Raw genomic sequence first — 24,026 nt, 5'->3', positions numbered from 1 at the left:
TGGTCGATTTCAACCATTGATCGATCGATTCTATAGAATCGATCGGTCAGAAATCGATTCTATCAAATTCCCATATCGATCGATATGTGGCCGATTTCGATCGATTTCATTCGATTTGATCTATCTGACAGGATGGAAAATCTGGGTCGATCTGCTGCTGGCAGCAGATCGATGGCCCATAGAGTTGCATTGGATCTAATGGTCCAATAATGCATTTAGATCAATTTCCAATAGATTTCATCTTGAAATATATTGGAAATCTGTTCCCAGTGTGTGGCACACATCAGATAGATTCCTGTCAGATTCGACTTGAAAGGCCTCTGACAGAAATCTATCTGATGGTTGAATCTGCTGCAAATCTATAAGTGTATGGCCACCTTTACACATATCTTTCTATACAATACAAATCTGAAATAAGATTGTTTTCTGAATCTAAAGAGGCCCATGCACTGAGCCGATTAGCGGACGATCGATCGAAATCGATTGATCGCAAATCGATTGACCGATCGATCGATTTGCGGCCAATTTCGATCTATTTCAATCAATCTGACATGCTGGAAAATCTAGGTTGATCTGTTGAGATTACTTATTTTGCATTGGACCTAAAAAAAAATGCCATCAGATCGATTTTCAATAGATTTCATACTGAAATCTGTTCCTAGTAAAATATGTTCCTAAACACATCAGGTAGATCAGAAATCTATCTGATGATCTATCTGCTGCTAATCTAATGAGTGTATGACCACCTTAAGAGGAACATGACTGAATATAGCATAATAAAAAAAAGCTCAATATTACTTTATAAATGATTTAGTCAGTGTTTGCCTATCCTTTCTCAGCCTTTCCTCATCCTAATTTATGTTCTGAAGGTGGCGTTATTCTTTACTGCTGATAGGTGCATCACTGCAGAATGTTTATTTACTGTGTGTTCCGAAGGCAGCAGAAATAGCATCTGGTCTCCCAGAATGTCCACCTTTATTCAGGTATGACTATTAATTTACATTACCTCTGTCTCTGTTCCGCAGGTATTGTAGGCAACGCTGGCAACGAGATGGCTTCTGTTGGAGCTCACCAGGCACTTGGGATCAATCAGGTGGAAATGGTTTTGGTAAAGTTCATTATCAGCTGACTTGGAAATGATTAAAGTCATGGTGTTCTCATGGCAAAATAGATCAGTGTTCACTGGGAAGATAATAATAAAATATTAAACAGGACAGAATAGAGTAAGCATCTGAGCATGCAGCATAGTGAGAAAAGTAGAAACAATGCTTAAAATCTGTTTATCTTATTTTATCAATATTTCCCATAAATGTTTCAGGCAACGTGTTTGCTACAGCAAAAGTGCAAGCCTTAGGCCTCATTCACACCTAAAAACGTAAATGCAAGCGTTTTGCGTTTTTGTGCACTGTTTTTTTTCCCCTCCTGGCTCTCCACTGCGCGCTGCATTTTTGTAAAACGCGCTTTTTTAAGCGCTTTCAGAGCGGTTTTGTAATTCACTCCCTGACACAAGTCATGAAGTGAACTCTTTGACCCGGAAAAGAATAAATACAATATATTTATTCTTAAAAACGTGAACGCAATCACTGCACAAAGTGATTTTGTAAGCATTTTGTGTTTTTCCTATACTTTCTATTGAGGCAAAATCGCCTCAAAAATGGTACAGGCTCCGCTTTGCTGAGGGGATCGGAAACGAACCGCTCAGATGTGAATTCTCTCATAGGGAATCATTGCACAAGCATTTTGAGGGCGATTTTGAAAAAATCGCCTGAGCTTGAAAAAAGGACAAAAACGCCCTTAGTGTGAACGAGCCCTCAAAGTGGGCCTGAACTCTTGCACAGGACAGAAAGAAAACCTAGAGAAATGCACCCTGTATGTATTTATAGAATTTAGCCTGTTTAATTCCCCCTCATCTGTTTCGAATCACAAGTTGTAATTTGATCTCTCCCCTGTGTCACATGACTACCATGGCAGAGATGGCAGATAAGCTCATTTGAAAGCACAGGATGTTAACAATATGTTTGCTTCCATTAAAGCAGGAAGTAGAAACCCTGCAGCTTTATTGTAGGATTTGTATCAGCTGCCACAAAGACATTTTTGCTTTAAAGGTTATTATGCTGTTGCATATCTTTTAGAACAGAGAGGACATTCTGAGTTCAGGTCCGCTTTAAAGGATACCCGAACTGAAATGTGACATAATGAGATAGACATGTTTATGTACAGTGCCTAGTACACAAATAACTATGCTGTGTTCCTTTTTTTCTTTCTCTGCCTGAAAGAGTTAAATATAAGGTATGCAAGTGGCTGACTCAGTCCTGAAGACAGGAAGTGACTACAGTGTGACCTCACTGATAAGAAATTCCAACTATAAAACACTTTCCTAGCAGAAAATGGCTTCTGAGAGCAAGAAAGAGGTAAAAAAAGGGGAATTTCTTATCAGTGAGAGTCACACTGTAGTCACTTCCTGTCTGAGTCGGGACTGAGTCAGCCACTTACATACCTGATATTTAACTCTTTCAGGTAGAGAAAGAAAAAAAGGAACACAGCATAGTTATGTGTGTGCTAGGCACTGTACATACACATGTCTATCTCATTATGTCACATTTCAGTTCGGGTATCCTTTAAAGCTTGCTATGCTGTTCCAACAGTCAGTGGTTAAGGTGATGCCCCTAACCTCCACCTTACACTTCCTGTGCAGCTCTGATTATCTCAGTCCCTATCCTTTCCCTGGTCTATTTCAGTTTTCATTTAGAGTTGCCAGTGCTGTAGACAGGAGCATCACAATGCTTATATGGAAAAAAAGCATGTGGAAAAATGGGTGCCAAATAGCGATAATAGAATGTCTTTAATTTGACAGATTTTCTTCCATCCGCTATAGTTGAATATTGGTAATTTTACTGATGTTCTACCGTCACCCTCTGTACCCTAACTCTCACACAAACCTTGCCTAACCCTAACCCCCCTCCCTCACCACCACCACACCACACACCTATGCTAAATAGTAACCTTCCCCACCTACTCCTAACACTAACTACCACCCATCAATGTCAGTCTAACACTAACCTCCCCCTTCCTGACACCTAACCCTAAACCCCCCCCCCCCCTTCTTGACTCCTAACCTTCAATCCCCCCTTCCTCATGTCTAACCCTAAAACTTCCTGATGCCAAACCTTAAATTATAAGGCTTCCTAGCCTTATAATTTTCAAAACGATACATTTTAAATTGATAATTTGTACAAAAAAAATAAATTTGTAAATACAAAAATTTTCAAAAACTATAACTTTTTAATTTTCAAAAAGGAAAAATTTCAGTCACACAGCCCACTATTTACCGAGGGCCCCAAATTTTGCTTTGGGTGCCCAATAGCTGACACCGAAAGATACAGAGCAGGCATAATGAGGGACTAGGCAAGGTACCATGTAACATTATCTGTGCTTTCAACCTGGCCTTTTTGGTAAAGAGAAGAATGGAGGAGGGATATTAAAGGAGGTGACAGCTAGGATCCTGGGCACCTATCTAGTCCTAGGCATCTACTATAGTTGCCTCCTGGATTATCTGCATTTGCTACAGATGGAGGAATTTATAAACATTAAAGAGAACTGAATGCATTTGAATGAGTTTAGTACCAAATTACCTAATTTGCTCGGTCCAATCACTATGTAGACACATCGTAATTCTGATTGATACCTAGAAGAAAAAGTCAGACAATGATATGATATATTTGTGACTTAAAGGAAACCTGATATGTAAATAAAAAAAGCTCCCTTCAGGCTGTTGGCTCCATCGCTGTCCTCCCGGGTTGCCTCAATCCTCAGCTGGCTGTCCAGATATACCTTTCAATCACTGCCTGTTGCCATGTACTGCCCATGCATGGCCTGTGTGCACGCCCCATAGCGCTCCAGTAGCTGGAAGTGTTCTGCATCTGTGCCTGGGCCACGCATGCGCAATACGTGGCTGACTGGAGCCGACTGGAAGATTTATTCAGACAGCTAGCAGAGGATGAAGGTGGCCTGGAGAGATGTTGAGGAAGCCGATGGCCTGAAGGGGGCTGGAGGCTTGCGATTATGCAACATTTCAAGTAAAATTTTGCAATTGCGGTCACATGTAATTACAGTTTGGAAATTCAATTGATTTTGTGTAATCTATTCTTAATGTCCTGTAAATATAGTTTAGAGGCTAATAGCAAAGCCCCCATACATGCTGCTGTTACCAAAATTGCTACATATGTTAAGGGTAATAGTGGGAACAAGTCAAAAAAAAATTTTCAAAAAGATTTTGTAGTTCACAAATTTAAAAATTCAAGGCAAAAATGGTCTAAAAAACACTGTTCCTTTGAATTTGTAAAATCAGTTTTCTCAAAAACTAAAAGGTCTTTTTTTTTTTTGCTTTTTTTTTTCCACTATTCACCTTAAAGGGGAACTTCAGCCTAAACAAACATACTGTCATTAAGTTACATTAGTTGTGTTAATTAGAATAGATAGGTAATATACTTTTTTACCCACCCTGTTTTAAAAGAACAGGCAAATGTTTGTGATTCATGGGGGCTGCCATCTTTGTCATGGGGGCAGCCATCTTTTTGGTTGAAAGGAGGTGACAAGGAGCAGGAGACACAGTTCCAACTGTCCTGTGTCCTGATTACCCCTCCCAGCTGCACACGCTAGGCTTCAAATGTCAAATTCAAAATGTAAAAAAAAAAAAATTGCACCAAAACAGCAGAACGAGAGCAACAACATCAGAAATCCCATCATGCTTTGCACAGCATCAGGGGAAAAAAGCCCGGGCAGTTTTCTTCTGTGCAGCTAAAAATGAGGCTTGGATAAGAGAAACAAAGTTCTGATGCTGTGAAACTGTTAAAGAAACACCAGGCCTTTTCAGTGCTGCTGAGTCGATTTTTAGTCCGGAGGTTCATTTTAACATAATTCACTATTTTAGGTGATGATAGCAAGTATGGGGGTTTTGCTAGTAACTGGTAAAGTCGCCATGAAATTTTGGCGAAATTACGTGCAGTTGCAAAATTACAGTTCCTAATTACGATTACAAACTGTAAGGGATAGCGGAGATGCCACCGCATCAGAGAGTGGCATGGCGGCTATCTCCGCGTCTCAGCCGGCGGTTTCCGCCGCGCAGATACATGATGGAATTATGCCTGAGATTGTGGGGAACGAGGAGGAAGCCGAGTGGCATGGCTTTCGCCGCATGGTCGCATGGTGGAACTTTGCCTTCTCCTTCAGTCGCACATAGACTGAGGTCTATGCGTGCGCGCACAGACAGGATCTTTATGCAAGCAGAAGGGGAGTCAGCTGATCAGCCGGTCAGCTGACTCCAGCACTGATCCTGATTGGCTGAGTGATGGGGGTGGTGCTTAGGAGCGCTCCCAGTATATATAGAACAGGCCTGTCAGTTGTTCCTCGTCTGCTGTTGCATATGCTACATGTTAGCACTCAGACCCTTAGTCAGATCCGAAAGTGTGCCTAGAACCAGCAGGAGCTGGGGATCCACACTTAGACAGATTCTGTTGATAGCTTAAAGTACTAATTGAATTGTATTATTTGTTATGACCCTCTGCTGGCCTTGACTACTCTTCTGTCTTGTGATTCTGTGCCTTTGCCTATCTGATCCAGTTGCCGACTTGGCTATCCCTCACTCTGATTCTGTCTTCCGCCTTTGTACCGTATCTGTCCGTGTGTTGCCGAACTTGCTTGTCTGACTCTTCTGCCCTCACCAGGGGATTAGTCCTGGTGAGGGGTTCTCAGTTAGTAATCGCCTGCTCCTCAGGTTGATAGCTGCAGTATAGTCTGAATCACCTGCTCCTCAGGTTGATAGCTGCAGTATAGTCTGAATCACCTGCTCCTCAGGTTGATAGCTGCAGTATAGTCTGAATCACCTGCTCTTCAGGTTGATAGCTGCAGTATAGTCTGAATCACCTGCTCTTCAGGTTGATAGCTGCAGTATAGTCTGAATCACCTGCTCCTCAGGTTGATAGCTGCAGTATAGTCTGAATCACCTGCTCCTCAGGTTGATAGTTGCAGTACACTCTTAATCACCTGCTCCTCAGGTGACCAGCTATCATTATATGCTGTCTGCGTCTCCTGCCCCTCAGGGGATCACCTGTTGCAGTACAGTCTAAATAACTCGCTCCTCGAGTGCTCTCGCTACATTGTCTTACTGTGCATCACCCGCTCCTCAGGTGAACCTATCATTACTCCTCTGAGTCTCCAGCTTGCTGGGATACTGATTACTGTGTTGATGAGAGATACCCCCTTCACCAGCTCCTCTGGACAGTGGGTATCTCCATCTATATTTACTGTTGCACCAAACACCATCTTACATCTTTGTATCCTGTGTGTCTTGCTATACTTGTATTATTGGTGATACTGCAGATCACCAATAATCAGAAAATCTGTTCTGGCTGACACCGATCGTTACACAAACTAAGTTAAATTGTGCGAAATTCATGCTCATCACTACCCAACAGCATGTCTGTACTATAATCATGGCTAAACTGTTTATCCAAAGCACTAATGAAAGCCTATGTCAGGCAAGAGATGCTCTGTTAAGTACACCAACAGGCCTGTACCGCTCTGCTTCTGTTGTCGAGACATCCTTGTGAATGTGATGCATGAACTTCCTCTCCTCACCAGCAGATGTCCTCATAAACTTGGTCTTGCATTATGTTGTTTCTCTGCCTGCCATCAGAGGGCTCACTCCTCCAGGATCTGTATTTCTGTACCGACTGTTGTTGGGAGGTGATCTGAACTGTCACCTGGTCTTCCAGCACAAGTATTTAAATCAAGCTTGATCACCGGTTCATTGCTAGTTCAGTGTTCCCGTGTAGAGATGGCTCGAACCTCCGATTTTAGGTTCGCGAACCTCAAAAGCAAACTTCCGCAAACGTTCGGGTTTGCGCGAACTTCGCAAACCGCAAAAGACTTCAATGGGGAGGCAAACTTGAAAATTACAAACATTTATGCTGGCTAAAAAGTGATGGAAAAGAGGTTTCAAGAGGTCTAACACCTGGAAGGAGGCATGGCGGAGTGGGATACATGCCAAACGTCCCGGGGAAGCCAAACGTCCCGGGGAAAAATCAGGATTTGACGCAAAGCAGCGTTTTAAGGGCAGAAATCACATTGCATGCTAAATTGGAGGCCTAAAGTGCTTTAAAACATCTTGCATGTGTATACATCAATTTAGTTAGTGTAATTAGAGTACTGCTTCACACTGACAGAACAAACTCACTGTGTAACGCACCACAAACAGCTGTTTGTGTAGTGACGGCCATGCTGGACTGGCGAGAGTGCCAGTCCAATGACAGAACAACAGTGACTGTCCAGCTGATCGAATTTGGTCTGTCCATAAGGAAGCAACAACCTTATTATCTTGGGTGTGCCCCCCCCCCCCCCCCGACACACTCATATAGCCGGCGATCATTGCTTCATTGTGATACGCAAGCCCCTTCATCGTGGCAAGTTAACGATCATGAAGGGGAATTGACACATGTACATGACTTTTGTTTTGTTGTTGCAGCTGCCAGAAAAAATAGGCAGACATGTACACACACCAGAAAAAATTGTTATTGTTTATGTTAGTGGCCGCTGCTACCAGCAGCCTTAAAAATTCAGAAATCCGCCTGGAGCCCTGGACCCTGTTGGTGGTGGTGGAGAAGGCAGTCAAGCAGATGGACACTGTTGGTAGTGGTGGAGAAGGCAGTCAAGCGGCCTGCAGGCAGAGATGCTGTGTGGGGACCGACTTAGTCTTGGGGCAACTGCATGCAGGCAGAGATGCTGTGTGTGGGGACTGACTTAGTCTTCGGGCGGGCAGTAGCCCTCCAGGATCCATGCCTCATTCATTTTGATAAAGGTGAGGTACTGAACACTTTTTTGACCTAGGCGACTTCTCTTCTCAGTGACAATGCCTACAGCTGCGCTGAAGGTCCTTTCTGACAGGACGCTTGAGGCAGGGCAAGACAGAAGTTGGATGGCAAATTGTGACAGCTCTGGCCACAAGTCAAGCCTGCGCACCCAGTAGTCCAGGGGTTCATCGCTGCTCATAGTGTCTACATGCACAGTTAAGGCCAGGTAGTCTGCTACCTGCCGTTCGAGGCGTTGGTGGAGGGTGGATCCGGAAGGGCTAAGGCGTTGGACTAAAGAATGTCCGCATGTCCGACATCACCATGAGACCGTTGGAGCGTCCTGTCCTTGCCTGCGTGGACATGGGAAAAGGATAACTAGCAGTGGTACCTTTATTCCGTTGTGCTGTGGCATCACCCTTAAACGCACTGTAAAGCATAGTTGCCAGCTTGTTCTGCAAGTGCTGCATCCTTTCTACCTTCTGGTGAGTTGGTAACTTCTCTGCCACTTTGTGCTTATACCAAGGGTCTAGTAGCGTGGCCACCCAGTACAGGAGTTTTTTTTATACGGTGGTCCCTCAACAGGCTGGACAGCATGAAAACCTCCATCTGCACAAATTTGGATGCAGACGTACTATCCATCTCCTCTTGCTCTTCCTCAGTGATGCCAGGTAAGTTCTCCTCCTCCCCCCAGCCGTGAACAATACCACGGGAAAGTTGAGCAGCACAAGCCCCCTGCGACGCCTGCTCCGGTTGTTCTTACGCCTCCTCCTCCTCAAAAAAAACACCTTCCTCATCTGACTCCTCTTCCCCACACAACTCTTCCTCCTCCTCCCCCTCATCTGTGCTGCCGCAGGTGTTGAGGAAACATCTGGTTCTGCTGGCAATTAATCCCACAACTCTTCCTCCTGTTCACGCTCCTCCACAGCTTGATCCACCACTTTACGCACATCACGCTCCAGCAAGAAAGCATATGGGATTAAGTCGCTGATGGCGCCTTCACTGCGACTCACCATGTTTGTCACCTCCTCAAACGGCCGCATGAGCCTGCAGACATTTCGTATGAGTGTCCAGTACTTCGGCTAGAACATCTCCATCTCCCCAGAGCACATCCTTTTACTGTAGTTGTAGATACTAGTTGACGGCTTTTTCCTGTTGTAGCAGGCGGTTTAACATCAGGAGAGAGGGCTATCGCAAATCAAGCGCCTCACCGGCAAGTTTTTCTCCGCTGAATATCAGCGTGCCATGGCTATGTAAGACCGCCTGAAATGCCCACACACCTTCCTGGACTGCTTCAGGACATCCTGTAAGCCAGGGTACTTACACACAAATCTCTGAATTATTAGATTCAGCACATGTGCCATGCAGGGTACATGTTTCAACTTTCCCAAATTCAAAGCCGAAATTAGATTGCTGCCTGGTATCAATACAATGTGCAGCTGTCACACACACAGGTACTGTGAACAGGTATGCAGTGACTGCTATATAAAATAACACTGCATGCTGTCACACAGGTGCACTGAACAGGTATGCAGTGACTGGTATCAATACAATGTGCAGCTGTCACACACACAGGTACTGTGAACAGGTATGCAGTGACTAGTATTACAAATATGCAGATGTCACACACAGGTACCGTGAACAGGTATGCAGTGACTGCTATACAATATAACACTGCGTGCTGTCACACAGATGCACTGAACAGGTATGCAGTGACTGGTATCAATACAATGTGCAGCTGCCTGTCACACACACAGGTACCATGAACCGGTATGCACAGCCGGACTGGTATTATAAATGTTCAGCTGTCACACGTGCAGTGAAAACGTAGTCACTGAATGTGCTGGGCCTTGCACAGTATAGGAATTAGCAAGGGCCAGCTGTGACTGATTGACAGGGCTGTGTATGCAAGTGTCAGTGGGCCACACACACTTAAAAAAAAAAAAACAGATCACAAGAACAACATTAACTCTCAAAAGAGCTGTTGTGGTGTGCTTTTTAGCAATAAGTATCAGCAAGGAGCCTAACTAAGCTTTCCCTATGTCTCTGCGGCAACCTCTCCCTTCTCTAATTACTGCAGCCACACCGAGTGAGATAATGGCCGACGCAGCTGCCTTGTATAAGGTGGGGTGGGGGGGGTCTCCAGGAGGAAGTGTAGCCTGATTGACTGCCCTGTGTCTGCTGACTGTGATGTAGAGGGTCAAAGTTGAGCCTAATGATGTAGTATAGGGGGCGGGTCGAACTCGCATATAGTTCACGGATCACCGCGAATGCGAACCGCCGATGTTCACGCGAATATGTTTGCATGCAAACCGTTCAGGCCATCTCTATTCCCGTGTCCTGGCCCTCCTAACCTAAGTTCTCTGTTCCTTGTTACCTGTTTCCTGGTTACCCTGTATTCCTGTTCCCTTCCTGTGTATGACATATTGTTTATCCCTAGACGATTCTTTGCAAAGTGATTACATTGTATGGTTTGATGTCCTGGTTTATGACTTGCCTGTATGACTATGACTGCACACTTTTGTATATACACTGGGTTGCTCTGCATCAATAGCTTATGCAGGGAGGTCTAATTGCATGTGTATGCCTATTCTTTATTTATGTTCCTTGCATTTGTTAATAAACTCCCATTATTCATTTATGGATGGCCTTAGTATTTCAGTTATTTCCTGAACGGTGACATTTCTGTTCTGTTGCAGGTTTATGTATTGCATGCTTCCTATGCAATGTTAACAAGGTCTCTCCCTCTGCTGCAGACTTCAGCAGCAAAGTTTGCTGAGTAGAGTACAGTTACCTGCTCAACCACTAGGGGCTTGATTTACTAAGAGGTGCTAACCTACTTAGCACGTCTAAAGTCTTAAGGCGCGCTAACCAGGGTGCTAAGTAGGTTAGCACCGGATTTCTCAATCAGTTCGCGCGCAAAGTTTTACGCGCGCAAAGTTCTATGCGCGCGCTAAGTCCCCTAGGCTTTAATGGGCACATCGCACGGAGCGTCCTGCGCTCTGTGCAGTGCGCGCGCAAAACTTTGCGCGCGGTACTTTGCGCATGATCACTACTTCTCACATTTCAACTGAGTATAGACGTGCTAAGGGCCAGTGCTAAAGTTAGCACCGTTTTGTAAATCAAGCCCTAGATGTGCTGTTGATGTGACTGTTAAGTCACGTGACCATCATGGCAGGTAAATGAGATGACAAAACAAATCAACAGCTGAAGAAAACACCTTGAAGCAGGCCACTATGTGTGTCATGCATCATGCTTCTTGCTGAACTCCAGAATGGGGCGTGTGAGGCATTCTGGTCATTAATGGAGCTGCTGCCCCATATTGCACATGGAATGCAGACACATGTAATGGGCTGCACACCAAGGAGAAGCACATGTAAAGGGCTGTACAGTAGATTGAGACACATGATGTTAGCTGTGTTTTGAACTGGGTTGTATATGATATCCTGCACATTGTATGGGATCCCATGCAAGCAGCTGCATGTGTAATGTAGGTAAATCAAAGGGGCTGCAAATCAATGAGGTACAAAGAAGAGGCTTCACAATGAATGAAGGCACACAAATGAGACAGTACAAAGAAGAAGGATCATACAGTGGCATAACTTCAATTCATGATGCCCCCCCCCCCCCCAAGGAAACTTTAGTGGGGTCCCCCAAATGCTCAAACCCTTTCCCTTCCCTCCCCTTTGTGCCCTTGAAGGCCTTAGGGCCCATATTACAGGGGTCATAAAACAAGTGTGGCCACCATGATGTTCACACCATGTAGCCACAAAAAAACACCTGATCTGAAGTATAGTCCCCTGTGTCTGAGGAAGGGAAGGTTAGTAGTTGGGCTCCCCACAGCTCTGGGCCCACATGTGATTGGAGGGGCTACTCTCCTCTAATTTCGCACCCCTGGCTCATACAAGGGGTATGACATATAAAGGGGTCCATGGAATAGGGTTTGAACATGCCATTATGTTCTAGACATGGAGAGAACTATAGAAGAGGAATATTATCAGGACACAGACGCACAGTTATGTTTTCAGTCTAGAAACTGATATAAGGGAAAACCTACACAGTAGGAGACACATAGACATTAGGCTTAGTTGAACAATACTGACCCATTGATGGTTTCTGCCACAAAACAGACAGGTATGTGCTCGCCTACATTTGTTTCCTTTGGTGTCCATTCCACAGTTATACTGCGTGTGTAGGCTCGAGATTGCTGTGTAAGTTTCTTAGTCATACCGGGAGGTCCACTGACTTTAAAGTCTGTAATGCTGCAAAATAAAAACAATACTGGTTTACCCCAAATGTAAAAAAAACCCCTAAAATATACAACGTATTTCCTTTTTATGTTCAACATTCGCTTAAAGGACAACTGAAGCGAGAGGGAAAACATATCCCTAAACAACCTAGGCCTCAGATACCTGAAGGATTTGCTGCATCTGCATCAGCTCCCATAACTTCAGATCAAAAGGATCACTCCTGACCACTCTCAGAGTCCGATAGGATGGTAGATGTAGTTGGGTACAGCGCTCAGCATATATCAGTCTCTCAAACAGTCACAAACATCGATAGAGGCTCCATAAAACAAGGGGGTGTGTGTTTGAACGCACTCCCCCCAAAGTGGAAGGACTCACTAGATCAGCTGGCCAAGTGGGCCCGTCTGCGCAGTAGGGGTATTGGCCACCCCTCAGCCACCTCAGGCGACCTCAGCTGGGCACTTGAGTTTCCAGTACGTGTCACCTCCAAAAGAGAAGCCTCACCATAGCGTAAAAGAGTAAGGGATTGTTTCCCACGTTTATTTAAAACTTGTTAAAAATAACAGAGTCCGACATCAGGTGTCGCATAGGGAATTCCGGCAAGCGCACAGCTCTGTAAGCCTGTTCGCCTGTGAAGGCTACTCCGGCTCCGGTCCCCGCAACAGACGCTGAAGTGTGGAAGAAGCGTGTAGAGAGTCACCGCGTCCGGTGATGTCACACGCACAGCGCCGCTCCGTAGCTCCGCCCAACGCGTTTCGTTGCTATGGCAACTCTCAGAGTCCAACTAAAAACCTTTGGAGCCAGAGCTTTCTGTCATGCTCGCACTACCCTTTGGAATGCCTTGCCAAACTTAATCAAGACAGCTCCATCCCTGGACACGTTTAGATTAAAATTGAAAAGAGACCTGTTTAGTCTGGCATTTATGATCCCATAATTTTTTCCCCTGTACACATCACTGTGTTCTGAGACAAGCTTATGGGCTTTGGGTCCTATAGGAGAAAAGTGCTTTACAAATGTTTCATAGTTGATGTAATGACTCTTCTGATCATCTACAAACCAGAGCTACTATCCCTAAGTAAGCATATCTGCAAAGTAACCAGTCCCACCCAGTTGTCAGGGTGGTAAGCCTGGGAGACATGTGACACATGAGTCCTCAGTAATCAGTTACCTGGGTTACCAGCAGTGGTGTAGCTAAGGAGCTATGGGCCCCAGGGCAAGTTTTATATGCTCCCCCCCCCCCCCCCCCCCCAAAGCACTCTTTACATAACAACTGATATGGCGCACCAAAATCTGCCAAGGACAACCACAGTGTCAGAGGTGCAAGAAGGGGATGGGGAAGAGCTTGTTTATTATTACCACTATTTAGAGCATCTATAGAAATGATTATTATCAGCACAGGACTAATAGAGAGCTAATACTGTGTTTGAGGGAGGGCCCCATGGGGCCCCTCTAGCCCAAGGGCCCAGATGAAGTCACGACCTCTGCAACCCCTATTGCAATGCCACTGGTTACCAGTCTATCAACCGTTCTGGGGTACTCTAGTGAAGACTGGGGAGCTCCTTAGATACCATGCCATCTAAGTGTGCATACACTACCTACTGACAACAGTCCAGAGATGGTTGTCCATTTCAAAGTAAAAAGTCTTTGGAGATATTCAATTGTTTCAATTAATTATTGTAGCATATTCCAAAATATGGGAGTTGGACTCCAAACCCCAGACTCTATCACTGCAAGGAGAGTTCAAACCCCAGACTCCATCACTGCAAGGAGATTTAAGTTTCAGCTCTAGATCTTGGCATATCTGGGCCTCTACAATTCCAGAGATTAGCGACCATGACCTCTAACTGTGTTAGAACAACTAAAATACCCTTTACTTAAAGAATTTCTTTGAAATGTTTGCTTTTTTATGAATAAATAATAGTTCATGTATAGCTATATAGTCACTGTATACTGTATGTACTATTTAGAAACACTTGATTTATATTTTATGTAGGGCTTACCTTTCATACACAGCACTAGCTGAAAGGTAGAGCTGAAATGTTTTATCCGCATGAGCCAACAGTTTTTCTCCATGAAGGGGTGTTGGGGGAAGAAATTTTGGTCTATAGTCTCCAAAGGTGCAGGAAGGAGCTGAACTAGTCACTGCATTGATTGAAAAAAATAGTTAATAGTTAACCAAACAGTTCATTGGTACTGTAACTATTACTTCATCAAGAGTCTACATTCAAAATGCCCATGAAAATCTGCCATTGTCCATCATAGTAATCTACACCTGAGTGAGAGAGGGCCAGATTTGTTATGTTTACTGCCCAAGGCCTATTATTGCCATTATTATTACACTCACCCCCATTATTACTCGAGCGGCTATGGGCAGCGACATCCACAGATGCTGCAGTCATTCCAGTATACTCAGGCTGCATTGCGCCTCCTTCAGCCTCACTACATCGAACAGCTGCAGCCGCTCCGAGCCCTCCATGCTCCCTTCTGCAGTCCATGTATTACGCTGCACTGCACTGCAAATCCCCTAACTCGCTGCACTGTATATGCAGACCGGCAGATCTGGCAGTGGTGAGAGCGAGTGGTGCCCAGTGACCGCCCCATGTACTTCAAATACAGGAAGTGATCAATGATGTAATTTCCTGTATATGGCATGATCACTGGGCACTACCTGTCTTCACCACTGTCAGTCACCGACACCAGTGATGATCTGACAGTCTGCATATGCAGGGCAGCAAGCGAGGGGATCTTTGTGGAGGAGAGCATGTCTCTCATTAACATTGTACAGGGGGCAAGTGGGCAGGCGAGCTGTGTAGGCAGGCAGGCAGAACACAAGCATCACACACAGAAGGTGAAACAGCTGATCATCTGCCACAGCCCCCTGGTCTATGTCAGAGAACAAGTACTTTACCTATGTTGCACATTTAACCATGGCAGATGATATGCAACTTTTATGGGATTAAAGTTTGGGTCAGGCTGGCATCTTCCAGCAAATCAACTATAATTCCACTGGGATTGTTTTTGTAAAGAAGGTATTTGCAACAGGCAATCAGAAACAGAAGCTCACCATCCAGTGTCCCTGAGTTGATATAATAGCTGATATTCTAAAACAGCACCATTGTCTAGTGGAAACTGGTTGACTAGTGCCACGTTTGTGTCCATTTATGCCACAGGAATCACTGTTCTATCTCTTTTGATTTTGATGATTTCTAAAATTGTCAAAAGTTCACCCAGGATTAGGGTTAAAATGAACTATAAAACTTTTTTTTTTAAACTAAAAGAGAGTTCAGTGATTTCTGCGGCACAAGTGCAGCACTAGCCGGTAATCATATCGGTTTCAAGTCTGTAAGCTGTAAGTAGTTTGGGTGATGTCAAAATAATTGCTATTATCTTCTTGAAAGGAGCTAGTTCAAAGAATTTTGTCCGCAACACCAGCAAATAATGCGTGTGCTAGGGTCAATTACAATAGATATTTCAACCAAGAAAAGAAACCCAGGAACCAGCACCACTCATAAGTAATATCACTTCTATATTGATCTTTATTTAACAATGATCACCCGTTATGCAGGTATTAATGCACAAAATATACAATCCAACAAATTAAAAATCAATTTAAAAAATCCCATAAAATTCCATGCCATTCTATTCTGTTGCAGAGTAATATAATATTACACACTGGCGTAACAATAGGCCCTGCAGCCTCTGCTCCTGTGGGGGGGCCCGCTCGGGGCCGTTTTGGGGGCTGGAGGGGTCGCAGCATGAGAGGAAATCCATGCCCACAGTCGGTGGGGAGGGGGACTGCCCCCCCCCTACCCTCCCTCACCTCGGGGCTCTCCCCTCCAGCTTAAATAAGTGTCCCTGAGCAGCGGCGGGCAGCAAACAGATACATACCTTCCGTGCGTTCCAGCCTGCGTTCCTCTCGCGAGCCTCTGACGCGACTTCCTGTTATACAGGAATCAATCACATTTAAAATGTGCTAGCATTAGCCCCATGTCCTATGATCAACTATATAGAGATTAATTGCTACAGTGATTCTCTGTTGAAAATGCTCTTGAGAAGGGAGTAACCGCAAGCTAGCTACAGTATAAAAAATCTTTGTAAATTAAAATGGAATCACGGGTGATTTAGCACTCAGTATAGGAATACATTTGCAGCATAAACAAATCACTGGGAATATTTATATCTGGTGTTCTGTTACTCGTGTTGCATGGGCCTTAGTTAAAGGAATTGTTTGATGTATTGTATATAGTACTGCCAGTGGAGTAGCAATAGGGGATGCAGAGGTTGTGACCACACCAGGGCCCCTGGACCAGAGGGACCCACTAGGAGGCCCTCCTTCATCCATCTCATTAGCTTTCCTTTGGTGCTATCCTGGTAATTACCACCATATGTGTATTGAACAGTGGTAATCCTTAGCTAACTGTTTCCTTACCATGATTATACCTCTCTGACACTGCAGGTATTCTTGATAGGTTTTGGGGATCCATATCAATACAGTGCTTGAGGCCCCATGTAAAACTTGCATTGAAGCCCCAAGCTCCTTGGTTACGCCAGTGAGTACTGCAGAATACATCTGGGTTATGTTTGGTGGGGAGAATATACCATCTAGCCAAAAATAGAATTGCCACATCTGAGTACCAGTTGCCCCCCATTTGCTTCCCTGTGCTGCTCTGCTTGACGGGTAGGGTCATGGCTATCATGGCTATACAGGGGAGCATGGCATAGCTGGGGAAGTATGGCTATTTAAAAGGAGACTGGCATTACTGTGGGGGACATGGCATTTCTAGGGGTGATATGGCAATTGCCATATTGGAGGAAAGGTTTCATAGAGGTCAAACCTGTTATGGATGGTTTGAGTCATGGTGCTGACATTATTATCAGGAGTCACGTTGGCCACAATCTGGGGCACTATAGAGCAGTGTTACCCAACCCTGTCTTCAAGGCCCAACAACAGTGCATGTTTTGTGGACATCCACACAGGTAGTTAACTGGTTCCGGACCGACGCAGTTGAAATCTACGTCCTGCTTGTGTCTGTGCAGATCTGACAGGACGTAGATTTCAACAATGATCGCCACACATTCCCGCCGCTCACTCCAATGTCTCTCCCCCCCCCCCCGCAGGTCCCTCTCTCGGCCGTCTGTATGACGGCAGAGCTGTGTAAGCCGGTCAGGTGCCGATTTTATTGGCTCCTGACTCTGTCATCACTGTAAGCCAAACCTATTGGCTTACATTAATTGACACCATCAGGAGCAAATGAAACGGCTCCTGACCTGCTCTCACAGCTCGTTTTGTCAGTGAGCACCATTTTACTGTACCAGCAGTCTCTGGTCCTTAAGGGGGCAGAGACTGCTGGTACGGCAGGAGTTAATCAGCTCTGCTGAGACACTAATTACCTCACCTGTGCATGTTTTTGGTTTCCTGCAAAACATGCACTGTTGGTGGGCCTTGAGGACAGGGTTTGGGAACTCTTGTATAGAGGGATGAATATATGAGGCCCAATGAGCTGTCTGTATTCCTCTGCTTGTTGGAAGAGACCTGGGAGAATAAGCAGCAGTCAGTAAACTGTAAACCATAGCTACTGTGATAGACAGCACTGTGGCTGATGCCTCTGCCTCTCTCTCTCTCCCTGCACAATCTCCAGCACTGATTTCCCAAGCACAACTGGCCTGTGATCTGCCATCTCCATGTCAGGTCTGACCTAGGCATATACAGGAAAAACATGAGCTGCAGTGTGCCCTGTGCAGGCTCATAACCAGACTCATTGTTTTCCTTAGTTGCATGGTTACTGTACAATACAGATAGTTAATGAGATGCTAATAACTCTGGCCTGCATGCACAATGCAAATTGTATGCAGTTTTGAATTGGGCTATTCAAATGCACTTTTTGGCAATTTTGATTGGCACAAAGGCAACTGTTGACACCTTACCCAAACCACAAATAAGCCTGCCTTGCCTTATGATGATATCAGAGGCATGCTGTCCCTGCCATATAAAGAGTATCAGCCTTAACTCACCTTCCACTAAAAATTGTAGAGGAATTTTACTCAAAGCCATATAGTCTGATGGATAAGATGTTGTGTAGGTAGAATCCAAAGTTGATATGTGCTGGGTTGTGTCATCATAGACCGTGGCAGTTTCTGTTGGATAATCAATGGTTGTAACAATTGATGAAGTGAGATAGGTTGTAAACATATCTGCATCTTCTGTGACTACAGTTGTTTCTGTATAATAGGTTGTAACACTATCTGTAGTAAGATAGGTCGTAAAAATATCTGTAGTGGTATCTGCATTGCTTGTACACTCCGTATTTAAAGTTGTTTTTCTAGGATAGGTTGTAAAAATAGCTGTAGTTAAATCGGCTGGTACACTATATGCAGGGCTATCTGCAATGCTTATATCTTCTGTAACTACAGATGTTTCTCTAGGATAAATTGTAACACTATCTGTATTAAAATCAGTTGTAAATATATCTGCAATGGTAATTGTAGGGCTCGCATGTTCTGTAGCTACAGTTGTTTCTGTTGCATAGGCTGTAGTTTTTTCTGTAGTATAAAAATCTGGAGACATCCCCACTTCTGTAGTCACAGCCACAGGGCTTGTCTCCTCATACCATGCAGTAGTATGGAGAGGACTAGTTGTATCAACCGATTGAGTGACCTCAATGGTTTGTACAGATGTGCTTGTATTTTCTGTAACTACAGTTGTTTCTCTAGGATAGGTTGTAAAAATAGCTGTAGTTAAATCCGTTGCAACACTATATGCAGTGCTTTCTGCAATGCTTGTACCTTCTGTAACTACAGTTGTTTCTCTATCTGTAGTAAAATCAGTTGTAAAAATATCTGCAAGGGTAATTGTAGGGCTTGCATGTTCGGTAGCTACAGTTGTTTCTCTAGGATAGGTTGTCACACTATCTGTAGTAAAATCAGTTCCAAAAATATCTGCAAGGGTAATTGTAGGGCTTGCATGTTCTGTAGCTACAGTTGTTTCTGTTTGATAGGCTGTAGTTGTTTCTGTAGTATTAAAATCTGGAGACATCCCCACTTCTGTAGTCACAGCCACAGATCCCGTCTCATCATACAATGCAGTAGTATGGAGAGGACTTGTTGTATCATCCCATTGAGTGACTTTGATGGTTTCCACAGATGTACTTGTATTTTCTGTAACTACAGTTGTTTCTCTAGGATAGGTTGTAAAAATAGCTGTAGTTAAATCGGTTGTAACAATGTATGTAGGGCTATCTGCAATGCTTGTATCTCCTGTAACCACAGCTGTTTCTCTAGGATAGGTTGTAACAATATCTGTAGTGAAATCAGTTGTAAAAATATCTGCAAGGGTATCTGTAGTGCTCGCATGTTCTGTAGCTCCAGTCGTTTCTGTTTGATAGACTGTAGTAAATAACTCTGGAGGTGTGCTCACTTCTCTAGTCGTAGCCACAGATCTTGTCTCATCATACAATGCAGTAGTTTGAAGAGAACTGGTTGTATCACCCCATTGAGTGACTTTGATGGTTTGCATAGATGTGCTTGTATTTTCTGTAACTACAGTTGTTTTTCTAGGATAGGTTGTAAAAATAGCTGTAGTTAAATCGGTTGTAACAATATATGTAGGGCTATCCGCAATGCTTGTATCTCCTGTAACTACAGTTGTTTCTCTAGGATAGGTTGTAACAATATCTGTAGTTAAATCAGTTGCAACACTATATGCAGTGCTTTCTGCAATGCTTGTATCTTCTGTAACTACAGTTGTTTCTCTATCTGTAGTAAAGTCAGTTGTAAAAATATCTGCAAGGGTAATTGTAGGGCTTGCATGTTCGGTAGCTACAGTTGTTTCTCTAGGATAGGTTGTCACACTATCTGTAGTAAAATCAGTTCCAAAAATATCTGCAAGGGTAATTGTAGGGCTTGCATGTTCTGTAGCTACAGTTGTTTCTGTTTGATAGGCTGTAGTTGTTTCTGAAGTATTAAAATCTGGAGACATCCCCACTTCTGTAGTCACAGCCACAGATCCCGTCTCATCATACAATGCAGTAGTATGGAGAGGACTTGTTGTATCATCCCATTGAGTGACTTCAATGGTTTCCACAGATGTGCTTGTATTTTCTGTAACTACAGTTGTTTCTCTAGGATAGGTTGTAAAGATAGCTGTGATTAAATCGGCTGTAACACTATATGTAGGTGTATCTGCAATGCTTGTATCTCCTGTAACCACAGCTGTTTCTCTAGGATAGGTTGTAACAATATCGGTAGTGAAATCAGTTGTAAAAATATCTGCAAGGGTATCTGTAGTGCTCGCATGTTCTGTAGCTACAGTCGTTTCTGTTTGATAGACTGTAGTAAATAACTCTGGAGGCGTGCTCACTTCTCTAGTCATAGCCACAGATCTTGTCTCATCATACAATGCAGTAGTTTGAAGAGGACTGGTTGTATCATCCCATTGAGTGACTTTGATGGTTTCCACAGATGTACTTGTATTTTCTGTAACTACAGTTGTTTCTCTAGGATAGGTTGTAAAAATAGCTGTAGTTAAATCGGTTGTAACAATATATGTAGGGCTATCTGCAATGCTTGTATCTCCTGTAACCACAGCTGTTTCTCTAGGATAGGTTGTAACAATATCTGTAGTGAAATCAGTTGTAAAAATATCTGCAAGGGTATCTGTAGTGCTCACATGTTCTGTAGCTATAGTCGTTTCTGTTTGATAGACTGTAGTAAATAACTCTGGAGGTGTGCTCACTTCTCTAGTCGTAGCCACAGATCTTGTCTCATCATACAATGCAGTAGTTTGAAGAGAACTGGTTGTATCACCCCATTGAGTGACTTTGATGGTTTGCATAGATGTACTTGTATTTTCTGTAACTACAGTTGTTTTTCTAGGATAGGTTGTAAAAATAGCTGTAGTTAAATCGGTTGTAACAATATATGTAGGGCTATCCGCAATGCTTGTATCTCCTGTAACTACAGTTGTTTCTCTAGGATAGGTTGTAACAATATCTGTAGTTAAATCAGTTGTAAATATATCTGCAAGTGTGTCTGTAGTGCTCACATGTTCTGTAGCTACAGTCGTTTCTGTTGAATAGGTTGTAGTTGTTTCTGTAGTATAAAAATCTGGTGACGTGTCCACTTCTTCAGTCGCTGCCACAGGGCTTGTCTCATCATACCATGCTGTAGTATGAAGTGGACTGGTTGTATCATCCCATTGAGTGACTGCAACGGTTTCTGCAGATGTGCCTCCACTATTCCCTAATGTTGTAAAAGAAACAGATTCTGTACTGGCAGAGTACTCAAACATCACGTCACTTGTTGCTGCTTCACTGTAAGATATGTCCGTGGCAGTCACAGCTGTAGACCAGGTATCCCACCAATACTTTTCAGACTTCTTTGGTACCTCTCGAGTCTTACGCAGCAAAAGTTTGCTTTTGTGGACAATTGTCCCATCATTATATTGGAGATGAATGTTCCTCTTTGGGAAGTCTTCCAAAACCAGTTCGAGTATATAGGAGCCTGTGGCCCATCCTGATGAAACAGATATAACACAACGGTTCTAGAAGAAAGGTGACATGAAAAAGTGTTACCAGGTGACTGCAGCATTTTATGACTTTTCACTGATTTGACATGACTATCCTATAACAAAGGCATTCAAATTCTCAACCCCTAACTTATAGTTCCAACCGCACCCCAATTGTAACCCTTTACACTAACATGAATTCCTTTTAGAACCCCAATCCTAATCCTTCTATCCCAGTGCAAACCATTTCCTAGACACTTACCCACAACATCTTCATGTTCACCTTTAACTCCAGCTGCATGCCGGAGCAGTGCTTTTCAGCGCAGGTAGATTTGGGCGCAGCTGGCGCCACCATAGACTGTAATAGGAATTACAGCTATAGCGTGCTCAGTGAGTAACGTCGGCTCCTTCTTCTGAAGTTGCTTTTAAAACAAAAAACAATAGCTGGAAGCTAAATTCCATCATTCCCCGGCTCGGACTTTTGCAGAAGCAGGATCAGCCATACACCGGCTGTGTCCTGCACCCAAGTCTACTGGCGCTGATTTTAAATGTATGTGCTGCATGCATGTAAAAAGGCGTAGGTAAATTTTGGCACAGTATGAAGCTGAAAGATGGCTCACTCTGCTCTTGAAATGTAAATATTTTAAATACTATTCTCCTACTGATAACCTAATTGGTTAGGGCTATTGCTGGCACCCAAATTACACCGTTTATATTGTAATTTGGGCTAATGCTGGCAAATTACTCAGTGAGCTCTGCTATAGCTGTAATTCACATTACGGCTTATAACGGCAACCAAATCATGGGCCCTGTGCGGCTCCCAAATTACCAGTCTCACCTTCCCCTACCATATCACCCAGCACAAATCCTCCTGAAAGCATAACTTCATGTAACGATTGGTGTCAGCAACACAGATTTTTTCTGATTATTGGTGATCTGCAGAATCACCAACAATGCTGGTATAGCTAGACACAGGACACCCAATGTGATATAGTGTTTGGTGCAACAGTAATCAGAGAAGTTATCTCCCGTGAGGCGGGTGATACAGACACTACTGCAGCCAAGGATCCCCTGAGGAGCAGGGAATCAGACTGCACTGCAGCCAGTGGACCCCTGAGGGGCAAGTTCCCACTGACTGTGCTGCAAGATGATCTCCTGAGGTGGAGGAAATACAGACTGTACTGCAGCCGAGAATTCCCTGAGGAGCAGGGAATCTGGATTGTACTGCAGCCAGTGGATACCTGAGGAGCAGGAACCACTGGCTGAGCTGCAGGAGCGAGAACTTATGGAAGGAGTGAATATGATAGACCTGCAGCCGAGGATTTCCTTGAGGAGCAGGGAATCAGACTGTACTGCAGCCAGTGGACTCCTAAGAGGTAGAGACCACTGGCTGAGCTGCAGGATGATCTCCTGTGGAGCAGGTGACCATAAGCCTGTGTTTGGAGCTGATGAACACCTGAAGAGCAAGTGTCACGGATAGTACAGTAAGGCTGATCACCAAAGGGTTGGGCGACAGCCTGGAAGGGCAGACAAGCCAAGTCGGCAACACACGGATAGATAAGGTACAGAGACGGAAGACTGATTCGGTATCCGGGTTCAGGCAATGACAGCAACAGGTAATCAGATAGACGGAGGTACCGAATCAGTAAGCAGGAGAGTGGTCAGTAAAGCCAGAGATCATAACAGGTAACAGAACATATCAACCCTAGTCTTAGGTGTGAGGTCCTTGGTCTCAACACCTGGGAACAAGTCTAACAGATAAACAGTAGTAATGTAGCAATCTCCTAGTCTTAGGTGTGAGGTCCTTGGTCTCAACACCTGGGAACTAGTCTAACAGATAAACAATAGTACTTTAAAGGCTATCACCGGAATCTGACTAAGTGTGAATTCCCAGCTCCGGCTGGTTCTAACACACTGTAAGATCTGACTGGGGTCTGAGTACTCACACGTAAGCTTTCGCAACAGCAGACAGCTTGCAACTGCCAGGCAAGTCCTATATATACCCAGTCCACAGTGGAGTCGGCACCATCTGATGGTGCCGACTCCACTGTGGACTGATAACTGGAATATCGGAGTGTGGAGATATTGGGAGTCTAGGGCACATCAACCAATTCTCTCCGGGGTGCTAGCTTCATACCGAAAAAGCTATATATACCCAGAGCTCTCCACAGCGCCGCCCCAGTCACTCAGCCAATCCGGAGCATAGCTGGTGTCAGCTGATCGGCATGATCAGCTGACTCCCCTTCTGCTAGCATAAAGGTCCTGTCGCCTGGTGCGCGCGTAGTTCTCAATCTGTGTGCACTAGAAGGACCAGGCGAACCAGCAGCATGTTGCTGCGTGGCAGAAGCCGCCGGCTGGAGCGCGGAGATAGCCGCCATGCTGCTTGCTCACGCGGCGGCATCTCCGCTATTCATTACACTTCAATATCTAAAC

General features: G+C 44.3%; 1 protein-coding gene across 1 annotated transcript in view; it reads right to left on the bottom strand.

Moving 5' to 3' along the window:
* LOC137539075 (uncharacterized) overlaps nt 1–24,026 on the bottom strand; it is a 73,777-nt gene that overhangs the window by 24,034 nt on the left and 25,717 nt on the right. The window contains exons 5-9 of the mRNA XM_068261548.1: nt 18,104–21,629; nt 14,092–14,233; nt 11,948–12,106; nt 3,633–3,685; nt 1,007–1,182 (exon numbers count right to left, since the gene is read on the bottom strand). Coding sequence (XP_068117649.1) covers nt 1,007–1,182; nt 3,633–3,685; nt 11,948–12,106; nt 14,092–14,233; nt 18,104–21,629 — 4,056 coding nt within the window. The remainder of the gene's footprint in view (nt 1–1,006; nt 1,183–3,632; nt 3,686–11,947; nt 12,107–14,091; nt 14,234–18,103; nt 21,630–24,026) is intronic.

This window comes from Hyperolius riggenbachi, chromosome 11 (genome assembly GCF_040937935.1).
Source record: "Hyperolius riggenbachi isolate aHypRig1 chromosome 11, aHypRig1.pri, whole genome shotgun sequence".
NCBI classification, from domain to species: domain Eukaryota; kingdom Metazoa; phylum Chordata; class Amphibia; order Anura; family Hyperoliidae; genus Hyperolius; species Hyperolius riggenbachi.
The sequence above is the reverse complement of the archived record's forward strand: the minus strand, read 5'-3'. Positions and strand labels throughout refer to the sequence as shown.